A 12,645-nucleotide genomic window follows, 5' to 3' on the forward strand; every position below is an offset into this window, starting at 1 on the left:
AATTTCTTAATTTCCTTAGCAAATTTCAAGTACACAATACAGTATTGTTAGCTGTAGTCACCCTACTTTACCTTAGACCCACAGAGCAGATACATAGATGGGATTTCACACCCCGCACCAGTGTTTGCCCATTCTCTCCCCGCCCCACCCCCGACCCCCGCCTTCCCTAAGCATCAGCCATTCTACTTTTTGCTTCCAGGAATTTGACTGTCTTAGATCCACATGCAAGTCATATAATGCAGTATTTTTGTATAATGACCCTATTTTTAAATGTCACATTCTAAGCCCTGGCTGGCGTGGCTCAGTGGATTGAGCGCGGGCTGGGAACCAAAGTGTCCCAGGTTTGATTCCCAGCCAGGGTACATTCCTGGGTTGCAGGCCATAACCCCCAGCAACCGCACATTGATGTCTCTCTCTCTCTGTCTCTCTCTCTCTCTCTCTCTCCCTCTCTCCCTCTCCCTCTCCCTCTCCCTCCCTCCCTTCCCTCTCTAAAAATAAATAAATAAAATCTTTAAAAAAAAAAAAATGTGGTCACATTCTGAGGTACATACTGGTGGTTATTGCTTCTGCATGAATTTTGGAGGGAAGGTTCAACCTTTAACACATACTTTTCACTCATTATTACATAATTGTCACAAACATAGTCTTAATGATTACAAAGGAATATCTGTTTATCTAGTTCTCTACTATTCAATATTTATTTATACTTTTACAATATTATAATTACCATGAGTACCGTCATACAATGCTTTTTCAGTATTGTTTTCTTAGAACAATTACCTAGAAATGAAGTAGTCAGATTGTTACAAGTCCTTGATACATGCCACAAATATTTGCAAGTATGAGAGGTATTTCCTGCTTTATTAGTAGTTTATTAAGCATATTTTCTCTGAATTATTTCTTTAAATCATTTGTCCATTTAATTTGATAGTTCTAATTTTTTAATAAATTCATATAAACTCTTTGTAGAGTAATAATTGTACTTATATTTTCAGCGACTATTTTATGACTTTCATTTGGCCTTTAACTTTGGCCTTGTTTCTTTTTCAAACTATAGAATATTTGTTTTTATTTCCTCTGTTTTTTTCTGTGACTTCATTTGGCTTTTTCTTCTTTTTCAGAGTTTGCTAAGTATGTAATTCTGCCTTGTCCTGGATGTTTTTATTTTGTTTAAAAGTATTTAACTCCATTTGGAGTTAAACTCCTTTGGAGTTTGTGTTGCTAAAATGGTATGATGTGAGAATCATTTTGTTCTTCTATTGCTGGTGGTTCAGATGTTATTAAATGCTGCCTTCTTCAGTGACTGAAGTTGTCTCATATACTGAATTAAATTATTTGGGGGTAGAGATATATTACACTCATACTCTATTAAAGATTTGTAGTATGTTGCCCTGGCTGGTATGACTCAGTGGATTGAGCACTGGCCTGTGGACCAAAAGGTCGCCAGTTCAATTCCCAGTCAGCGCACATGCCTAGATTGCGGGCCAGGTCCCCAGTTGGGTGCATGAGAGGGACAACCAATAGCTGTTTCTCTTACACATTCTGTTCCTTTCTCCCTCCCTTCCTATCTTTCTAAAAATAAATGAATAAAATCTTTTAAAAAACCCAAGATTTATAGTAGGTTTTAATATCTGGAAAGAATATTGTCCTCTCCCTCTCTTTATTCTTTTTCCTTTTGCAGAATTTTTTGGTATTTTTGCCAGTTTATTTTCGCCTATGTACTAGGAACATTTGTCTCCATCTTCCACCCCTGCACCACTTCCCACATTTTAAAAAATGCTTTATTAGATTTAAAAGGAAGGTAATTTGAGAAATACTGAATATATATCATTTAACCTTCCCTTTAAAGAACTTGATATTTTTCCTGTATTGTTTCAAGTCGTCTTCTATTTTTTATAAAGACTTGTAGTTTTTTATACAATTCAGAAAAATTACTATTGTTATTCCTTGTATGTGTTTATTAATTTCTAGTTATTTTTGTTTGATTGTTTTTCTGTTAACAGTGAGACTTCTTTACTGTTTTCTTGCTGCTTATTCTACGGTCTGGATGTACTAATGGTTAGTGTTTATCTAATGCGGTTGTTTTACACCATCAACTCTAACATTCTCAGTGGATTGATTTGCATTTTCTGGGTGAACAACTGTATTATATGATAATGATTTTATCGCTTTTTAAAGATGCTCATTTCTTGTAACTAATATTTCACATGTTACTTGGTCAGATAATCTAAAAGCTAACATTAAATAGGGGGATGATGGAAGACATCCTTTCCATTGTTACTGTTCCTGAGTGTGTGTGTACGTCTGGTGTTCTGCCAGCGCCGTGTTGCCTGGTAACTGGACAGCGGACAGTGTTGAAGTTAGCAGAACCGCTGTGCCTCCGTTTTGCTTTGATTCCTTGTGGGACTGGGAGCATCGTTGGGAGTGGGTGTTGCATTTCGTTGTGGACTCTTCGGCAGGGGTGCCTACTGAGATTGTCGTGTGGTTTTGTTTTAATTTAACTTGTGGAAATAAAGCATTTTTTGCACAGTAACTGATACATTTGCTAATACTGAATTACTTTAAATACCTACAGTAAAACCTATTTTGCCGTATATTGTTCTTTTTTACATAAGGTTTCATTTTGTCAGCATTTCGTTTGGCTTTTTACATCCTTATCAATTAGTGACAAATCTATAACATTTTTAGGGTAATTTTTCTTTGGAATTTCTACCACACGCTGTTACTCTCCCAACAGCCAAGACTACACTAACCAGAACAACAAACTAAAATTGTTCTTCAGGTGACGAACATTTTTCAGTTAGAAAAATGAAAGAATAGTAAAGTGGTCCCCCTTGCCTGCAGGGGATCGGTTCCAAGACACCCAGCTGGTGCCCGAGACTGGCTGGTAGTGAACCCTATACGTACTATGTTTTTCTATACATTTATACCTGTGATGAAGTTTAATTTGTAAACTGGGCCCAGTAAGAGATTAGCAGCAGTAACTGGTGCTAAAAGAACCGTTACAACACTGCGCTGCACTGAAAGTTACCTGGACGTGGCCCCTCTCGGTGAGCATGGACTGCACGCGCCTTTCTCCTCCTCGTGGTGTGCGAGCTGGCACAGGGCCACGTGATGAGATGAAGGGAAGTGAAGGAGTGCCTCGACGTGGTGTGAGGCTGCCGTAAGGGTTACTTGAACTCGAGCACTGCGATACTCTGACCGCCAATCTGATAACCGAGCCGGCGGAGTGACTAGGGGTGGGCAGTGTGTACAGTGTGCGAACGCTGGCTGAAGGGATGATTCAAGTCCCAGTGGGACAGAGCAGGATGGCTCAGGGTTTCATGCTGCTACTCAGAAAGGCATGCGATTGAAAACTTCTGCGCTGTTTGTTTCTGGGATTTTTCACTTAATATTGTAGGACTGCGGCTGACCGCGACTACGAGTAACTGAAACCGTGGAGAGTGAAACCGCGGATAAAGGGAGACTAGTGTGTAGATAAGTGGTCAGGGCTGCAGATGTCACTTCAGGCGTTGTTTTCAGGCAGCTGCATGAGAGCCAGAATCTGACTTGATGTGGCTCTTCTCAGCTTCGGCAGGTCTTTGCATGCCAGGCTGCAGGCGCTTCCTGAGTAGTCCGTGGGCAGTGGTGGAGTGGTGCAGTGGGTACGCCAGGCACGTTTCTGAGGCCCACACTGATACTGTTGGTTTTGTTTTTTATTATTATTATATACCTCAGATGTGAAGGAGCTAGCATGGTGGCGTTTTTTTTTTTACTTTAAATCAACTATGTTACCAGTTGTTCAGCCCTAATACCACCTTCAAAAAAGGACACATCTGCCAGAGCTTGATTTCTTGTTGTCATTAATCGTAAGCCCATAGATTCTTGGGGTTTTAAAGTTTCATTATCAGTTACTTGGGAAAGTAGGTCACAAAGCTCAGGGAATCTTGCAGCCACAGTCTCCGTGCTTCTGTTTACCCTTTAGCCACGACCTGGAAGAAGCTTCAGACGCCAGGTGTTCCTTTTCCCCTTGTTACTGAGAGTGTGTTTTAACCTAATTTCTAAAAAGATGGCTTTCAACCAAATTTCTTCCCCTTAATGCCTGCCCTACATGCAAGGAGACCAGTTGTTTTTTTTCTTGAGTGAGTATGAAGGTGTTAGATTAGACCTTTGTGGTTTTAAGTACCAGCAGAAAATACAGATATATAATCCTGGTGTGAAGAAGACTGTAACATACACAATAATAAAGGAATATACACTGAGGGAAAAAATTGTGGCATGTGACAGACAAAGATTAATATCCCGAATAAAGAATTATGTTTATGTGATAATATACAAAAATAATGTTCAGCTATATGAACAGGTCCTTGTATTACAGAAAGAAGTTACTTGTGGTTTTATTATTCTTACAGATGAACTAATCTTTTATTCTCTTATTACAGCAAAAACAAATTAGTTACTCACCAGGAGTATACAGCATAGAACATCAGCAAGAGATAACTAAACTAAAGACAGATTTGGAAAAGAAAAGTATCTTTTATGAAGAAGAATTATCTAAAAGAGAAGGAATACATGCAAATGAAATTAAAAACCTAAAGAAAGAACTGCACGATTCAGAAGGCCAGCAGCTTGCTCTGAACAAAGAAATTATGATTTTGAAAGACAAATTAGAAAAAAACAGGAGAGAGAGGTAAGAATCAAGTTGTTTAAATATTTGGAGGTTAAACATTTATCGAATGCCTCGTGTGTGCCAGGGCCTGGGGACGCACAGGCAGTGCACACGTTGCGATCCTCAGGGAGGCCGGGGCCAAGGCGGCGAACAGAAAGCGACAATGCGGCAGAGCAGGTGGGAAGGCAGGTGGGGGGGAGCGCCGGAGCAGAGGCACAAAGGACGACTTCGGTGCCTCTGGGGTTTTTGGACACAATGATTTGTGAGTTAAGACCAGAGAAGTATGCGGCTGTGGAAGAGCGTCCAGACACGGGAAGCAGCAGAACGTGCTGGGATCCAGCTGGTCAGGGGAGGGCGGCACCTTCAGGAAACAAAAGCTGTTCATTATGGTGAAAACATACAAAGAAGGGTGAGCATGGTGAGGAGTGAGGCTGGAAAGGAAGACAGAAGCACGCTGATGGAGGACTTTAAGGAACTTGGACTTTAGTCAAAGGCCATGGCAGGAAAAGGGCACGATTGTATTTACATGTTTAGAAGATGCCTCTGGCACTGTGTGGAAAAGGGGTTGGCAGGGACAGAGAGAGAGGAGTCCAGCTGTGCCAGACCAGGCAGCGGGACTCCTCTCTCTAAGAGTGAGCAGTAAGCAGTAAGAGTGAGGGCGGAGGGAAGTGTACGGGTTCCCAGAGTCTCCTGAGAATCCAGAACTGAGAGGATGTAACGGCCAGATGTGAGAAATGAGGAACAGGAGGAACTGCCAGTGATGCCCAGGTTTTTAGATAAATGTCGAGAACAAAAAATAAGGCAGAGGGTGTGAGCTATGAAGCGTTAAGGGGAAGGATTTAGTTTTATCCGTAGGATGGCCAGGGAAGATTATACTGAGAAGGTGACTTCTCCGTGAGGACTGAAGACGGTGGGAGAGGTGTCACTACAGATGTGTGAGAGGGACATTCCATGTGGAGAACGAGTCTGTTAACAAAACTATAACAGGAAGGCAAAGTTATGGAGATAGTGAAAAGGTCAGTGGTTGCCAGAGGCTGGGGGAGGGCAGGATGAATCCGCAGAGCACAGAGGATTTTTAGGGCAGTGAAACTACTGTGTTCGATGCTATAATAGTGGATCCATGCCAATATATGCTTGTCTGGGCCCTAAGAATGTACGACACCAATAGCGACCCCTGTGGTGAACCGTGGAATTTGATGACGATGGACAGTGCTGGTGTAGGCTCATTGTCACACATGTACCACTCTGCTGAGGGATCTTGGTACTGGGGGCCCGTGCTTGTGTGGGGGCGGGGGATATCTGTGACATTTTTGTACCTTCCTCCCAGTTTTGCTGTGAACTTGACTACTCTAAACACAAAGTTTATTTAAAAGTAATAATGAGGAGGTCCACATGGCTGAAGTAGAGTTAAGGGGAAAGAATAGTTGGAGCTGAGCATGACAAGCAGTGGGGGCCAGGCTTTGGAAGTCACGTTCAGTTGGCTTCCGGTTATTTATTCCGAGTAAAACCATTGAGGAGAGGCGTGACAGGGTGTTGAGCAGAAAATTGACAAATACTGACTTGTATTTCAACAGAACGGCTTCTGACTACTGTGGTAAGGATGGTCTGAATTAGATAAGAGAAAAAGCGTGAAACCATTTAGAAAGCTATTGCAATCATCTGGGCAAAAGATGGTGACTCGGGCCTAGGGTGGTGGCAGAACTGGTGGTAAGAAATGTTTGAATTCCAGTCTCCTTTAAAGGGCAAGATAGTGGTATTTGCTGATGGGATAGATATGGGGGAGAAAAAAAAGAGGAGGAATCAAGAACGATACCACGGTTTTTGGCCTCAGCAGTTAGGAGAACACAGAGAGGAAGATGATGGGAGAAGCAAGTTTGGGTTTGGGAGTATTATCAGGAGCTCTTTTTGAACAACTTGTGTTTGAAAAGCTTATTAGACATGCAGGTGGAGATGCAGGTGGGCCATGGTGTAGGGCAGCCTGGATCTCAGGGCTAGAAATAACGTTCTGGGAGTATTTACCACTCCGTGCTATCTAGACTGGTGAGACAGTGTACGATCACTTAGTGAGTGAGTGTGGATGGAGGAGAGACTCCGGGCCTGGGCCCTGGGCACTCCGGTCTTGGGAGCTGGGACATGAGGGAGGATCAGCAGAGAGAGAGAGAGAGCGAGCAGGAAGAAGAGCAGGCAGGTTTGGGGTCCTGGAAGCCACGTGATGAAAACATATCAAACCTGCCTTCGTGTCAAACGAGATCATGTCTTTACGTAATAAAATGAGGCCCAAGTGACAGCAGTGGAGTTTAACAGTGTGAAGGTCACTGGTGACTTTGATGAGAACAATTTCAGGGGAACCGGAGGGGCGGAACCCCGCAGTGCGGTCCGAAGACTTGAAGGAAGGCGACTGGAGACAGAGTATAGATCACACTGTTACTACTTGGAGTCTTTTCTTACAAAAAGCAAGCAGTGCAGTGAGGTAGTGGCTGGAGGAGAAAATCATCTCAAAAGAAGTTATCTTGCTTTTTGTTTTTGTGTTTAGGTGGGAGACGTAGCACCAGGCTTGTAATCTGATAGAGAATTACTCAGTGGATGCCTCAGGGGAGGGAGGAGCAAAGTGCCAGAGCCGTGTACTCGCGCAGGCGCACGAGCGAAGGGGCTTGGCTCGATTCCGCCTGTAGTCCGAGGAGAGAAAGCAGAGTGTGCGGGCACAGGGGACGGCAGAGAGGGTGCTGGGCGCGTGTTCTGTGCTGAGCTCTCTTAGTCGGGCGTGTTGAACTTGAGGTGCCTGGGGGACATCTTTGTGGAGATGGCACATCAGCAGTGTGAAGCCCAGACAAGCTTCAGGTGTCAATTCAGAGCTCGTCCGCATAATAGACAGTAATTGAACTCAGTAGTGTAGTAGCAGAGACAGCTCGGGGAAAACGTGAGCACCTGAGACCACATACCGAGGAGCATTAGCACCTGTGGGAAGGGAACCGGGAAGTCCAGAAAGGCAGCTGACGTCAGGGGAGTGTGGTGTCACTGCAGCCAAGAGAAGAGGACACTTCAGGAGGAGGAGTGGACGGTGCTGGCAGAGGCAGCCAGCGGGTTGGATGTAGTAGCAGGACAGTGGTGAGTGTTGAGAGAGCAGTGGTTTTGAGGAGGTGGCAGTAGAGGCCAGATTTGGTGTGGTGAGGAGCGGTTAGGCACACAGACAGACCTTTCAGGATTTCAGGATGGTTGCCAGTGAGTGAGAAGGTAAGAAAAGTGGACAATGAAGTGCAACATAGGGTTTTTGGGAGAGTCTGTTTGTTTTAATATGGAAGAGACTCAAGTTTTGTTTCAGGCAAATAGGAAAAACCAATGGTTCTATGTAGAAATTTTAACTTAATTGATTTGAATACATATTTTTCTGAAGGAAGGCTCTTTTGTAACTTTTCATGTTTTGTTATTTTGAGTTGCTACTGAAAAGCAAGATTCTTAGACACAACTAAATTTATGTTGTGACGATAGATAATAAGTCAAGTGGCACGTTTGCTGGGACACAGGATGGCTTGTTTTCCTGGAGTTGATTATTTAAATTATAAGTAATATTTATTGGTGCAAGGGATTTTTAAGGTTACTTTTTTAAAACCAAAAGTATGTTTTGTTGAGTCATATAAAATTAGCCACAACTGATGCACGTTGAATTTCATTTGCTGCCAGCTAGCGTCCTCCCTCCGACTGCCGCGGATGCAAGTGAGTCTCCTCACCTACATCTTTGTATCCCATCATTCAAAACTGACTCCCCCTCCCTTTCGTAAAAGTCTGTGAGAACTGTGTCTGCCTCTGAGCGTAGACATTGCTGCCCCCAGAACTATCATTTCATATAAGTTTTATAATATTAACTTGTGTATATATGTATGGGTATGTAGGTGGGTACTTAGGTGAGCAAAGGAAGGACGGGCCGAGTGTGCTGAAAGGACTGCTGGAAACGTGATCGTGAACTTCTGAGCTCTGAGGAGCTGAGTCGAGGACTCGTGCTGTGGCTCGTAAACCTGCTTTCCCAGCCTCTGTACCTCCCCGCACTTTCTCGTGTGCACGTAAACCAAATAGGGGACCACAGCCCAGAGGCCCACAGAGCACAGGTGCCTCCCCCAGATTTTCAAATGGAAAACAAAGCAGATGTGGTTAGGAGGACAAGTCTACTGGTTATTTAAAAGAAAATGATTGTTAACTTTAAGGGAGAGGATTGGGGTTTGTATCAATCAAGATCTAAGTGGCTTTTCAGGATAAAGCATGTGGTGCAAATCTGGGACACCGTAATTTTACCTTTAATTTCCATCCTTTTTTTTCCTTTTATGTTTCAAATCATGTTAGTCAAAGTGAAAGGGAAGAATTTGAAAATGAGTTCAAACAGCAGTATGAACGAGAAAAGGTGTTACTAACTGAAGAAAATAAAAAACTGACCAGTGAACTTGATAAGGTGAGCCATTCATTTTCATTTATACGCATTGAGCACTTGCTGGCTGTCCAGCCCTGGGGTAGAAACTGGGGCTGTAATGTTGTGTTTGGTGCACGTGTTCGTTTAATATTGCTCTCTCCATGCAAAGGTCACTTGTCGGGACAGGCGCTTTCTCCTTATGCCAGTCTGTTCAGGAGTCTCTGGAGAGAAGATTTCGCTTATCTTGTCTTATTCTTTGTCCCATTTTTTTGTTTGAGCCTCTATTCTGGACTTCACTTTCCGTCTGTTCTCTTTGTTACACTTTACCTCGCACAGCTAAGTTAAGGCTGGCCCTTGGCAAGAGCAGGAACGGTTAGGCCGAACTGGAGAAGTTCTGACAACTGTACTGCCACATTCATGATGGAGCACTGATAATAATAGCTAGACATAGTACTGTTGGTCTGTGAGAATCCAAAGAAACCAGCACTGCCTAAACCCTGTGGCTGGTCTAAAGAGCAGAACCCTAGACTAAGTTCCTAAGTAGCCAGATTGATGAACAAAATTTCGAATGCTTGAAGGAATTTTTCTATTTAGTCTATCAGATTTCTTGAATGGTTATTCTGCATTTCTTATGCCAGCTCTTAACAAACAGTTGTAAAAATCCTAATATTAACCAGAAGTTTTAATAGTTTTATTTACATTTAAATAGGGTTTGGGTAATTGTGTTTTATAATAATTTCTAGGATTTTCCTCCAGTTAAAAGTATTATGTTCAATTATTAATAATCCCAATAACAGATTGAAAGACCATGGTTAAATAATCATAAAAAGGAGTCTCTTCATTCTGTCTCAGTTTTCCATTGTGTCCTGTATACCTCCCCATTTCTTTCAGTGCTTTGCTCAGGGTTATTTAGTGTTCTAAGCACTTAAAATTGACTGCTTGCTTGGTTGCAAACTACTTGAGAAAGAGTTCTGCTAGTTCTCTTGTCGAGTTCTATAGAGCCGATGTACACAGGCACTGGCAAATGGCCACAGCAGTGCCAGTGGACTTTTCCGGTTGTAAGTCACGTAAGAGTCGTGTGTGTGCTGTGACTCTCAGCCTCGGCCGCTGAAACCAACAGTATTTGAACTTTGTACAAATAGGTCACATCATTGTTATTTCCTGTGTTTGACTAATGACTACAGAATTAATCATTATATAAAATTTTAAGATTCTATTAAGAGTCACCTTGAGGTAAGAAATGTAGTTAAACTCTAGAAGTCGAATTCATGTGGCATTTTTAAGCAAATTACTGAGCAGAAGATATACTTTTAAGAAAACTGGGATTGAGAAATAATCGGATTGAATATAGATCAAATCTTGTTTTCATCCTTGGTTTTATTTCATTATTAATCATGAAGTTCTTCATTTACCAAAAATACATATTTAGATATAGTTTTTAAACAGTACTCGATTCTGATGAGACCTGAAGGGTAAAACTTCAAAACCTGTCTCCTACGTTTGTATAAATATAATACTACCTTTCCCCTAAACTTACATAAATATAATACTGCCTTTCTTGCTACATTTAGAGTTACGATGAAGGATGAGTAGAACTTTGGGAGCAAATTCATATGGTGGGCAGGCACTTAATGACAAGTGATAACAGGGAGATGTTTGTTTCTGGAGAAATAAGGAAGGATTTGGGGTTTGCTTTCATTTGAACTTCACTCTTGTTCTTTTTTTTATTCTCTGCTGAATTCCCAGCCCCCCTAGTGGCACACTTTCACTGTTTCTCTCCTTTTGCTCGTTTTCTGATTGGGTGTGAACTGGGTGTTTCCCCACAAGGGACAACCCACGAGTACTTCGAGTACTTTGCTGCTGCCGCTACACCAGCTGTTCCCCCAGGAACCAGCTGGAAGAGAACCTCAACAGTATTGCAGATATCGGAGCCAAGAAGCAATTGTTATGTTAATTTTGAAACTTAAATAGCTTTTATAACTAATACGTTTTCACATTTACATTTTTAAATTCAAACATTAAAAAGGCAGTAGAGAAAAGTTGATGTTTTCAGAAGTCTGCAAGCTTCACTTTTTATGAAAAGAGAACTTACTGTAAATAAAATTAGCCACATGTTCCATGGAGTAAAAGTAAATGGTTTATCATTTATATCTTGTTTTTAAATTACTTTACCAAAAAAAGCAAAATTACAAAAAAAATGTGGAAAATATTCAGCATAAAAAGTACCCATGACCTCATCACCACAAAACAACTTTTAATTTTATAGGTTTGTATACATATTATTATTACTTACTTGCAAGCATGGATACATTTCATTTTCTAGTCTACCTTTTCACTTAAAATGTTAGGAGCATTTTCCATATTTCTATGCAGTCTTACAATTTTTATGGGCCAGATATATTAATGTACAAATAGTAAAACCTTCTCATTCCCAAATGTACAGAATGAGCTAATACTTAGGTAAAATTCACTAACGTGCTGGTCCTCCTCTGAGTTACTTCATCTAAATCACTTCTCACGGTAACTCTCTGAGGGATGTCCCCTGTTCTCACATTTTCTGCAGGAGGGAGATTAAGCTACTTCCCTAATCACAGGTCTGGGAAGTGCCAGAATAGGCTGTGAACAAAGGCAGGCTGGTTCCAGAATGCACGCTTTTTAAAAGCTGAAAAAAGATGAGCTTTTTTCTGAACAAACTTACTTAACACTAACTGTGAGCACTGTGAGATGGCCGTGCAAAGTCTGCATTGCCCCGACTTGCAGGTCTCCAGCTGGGAGCCCACCCACAAAGGATCTGGAAGGGCTGTCAAAGCAATGGCAATCCAAAAAAAAAAAAGAAAGAAAGAAAGAAAGAAAAAAAGAAACATGTGTTGCAGGAATTAGGGAAGACACTGCATCTGCAAAAAATATTCTCACACCAGCTGGTAGACTTCTGGCTATGCTAACATGAAGAACTGGTCAATCTTCTCAAAAAAAAAAAAGTTTGAAAGTGGACAATTGTCAAAAACAACCGTTTCACAGCTCTTGGAATTAACCAGAGAAAGACAACTACAAAACGTCGCTGAGCTACGTTAAGGCTTGCCCGTGGAGACCCACGCCATGCTAGTGGGCAGGGCTCATCTCCGCCCCATTCCTCTCTGTGGGATCTTGGTCAGGCAAGCCATGGCTGTCTGCCTGTCTCCCCAGTGCCTCCCCGCAGTTGCATATAGGAAGTATTCCTATAGTAAAAAGAAGAAAATTTTTAATAGGAACCTATAAATAAGAGACTTGAAAGATGCAACACCTGAATTAAGCTATGTTTACTCTTGGTGTAATGATTCAACTTAACAAAGTTTTCTGATATTTTGAGATAACTGGACATTTGAACAGTTACTACCTATGTGAAGATATCGGGAACTTGTTAAATGTGTTAAGTGTGATCGTATTATAGTTATATTTAAAGAGAGCCCATTTCTAGATATGTCTATACATAAATTTATATAGATAACATAATACCATGTCTGGTATTGCTGTAGAATAATACAGGAGGATGGGCAAGGAGACAGGAGTACAAAGAATTAACATGGACATTGTGGTGATAATTGTTGAGGGTGGGTGGTGGGCT

At 41.7% G+C, this 12,645-nt stretch overlaps 1 protein-coding gene across 8 annotated transcripts in view; it reads left to right on the forward strand.

Annotated features, from left to right (window-relative positions):
- The window catches only part of CDC42BPA (CDC42 binding protein kinase alpha), a 178,235-nt gene that overhangs the window by 107,181 nt on the left and 58,409 nt on the right, over positions 1–12,645 (forward strand). For all 8 annotated transcript variants that reach the window (XM_036016241.1, XM_028531089.2, XM_028531088.2 and 5 more), the window contains 2 exons: positions 4,422–4,669; positions 8,981–9,086. In XM_036016241.1, the coding sequence (XP_035872134.1) occupies positions 4,422–4,669; positions 8,981–9,086 (354 nt within the window). The remainder of the gene's footprint in view (positions 1–4,421; positions 4,670–8,980; positions 9,087–12,645) is intronic.

The sequence above is a fragment of the Phyllostomus discolor genome, chromosome 15, assembly GCF_004126475.2.
Source record: "Phyllostomus discolor isolate MPI-MPIP mPhyDis1 chromosome 15, mPhyDis1.pri.v3, whole genome shotgun sequence".
NCBI lineage: Eukaryota > Metazoa > Chordata > Mammalia > Chiroptera > Phyllostomidae > Phyllostomus > Phyllostomus discolor.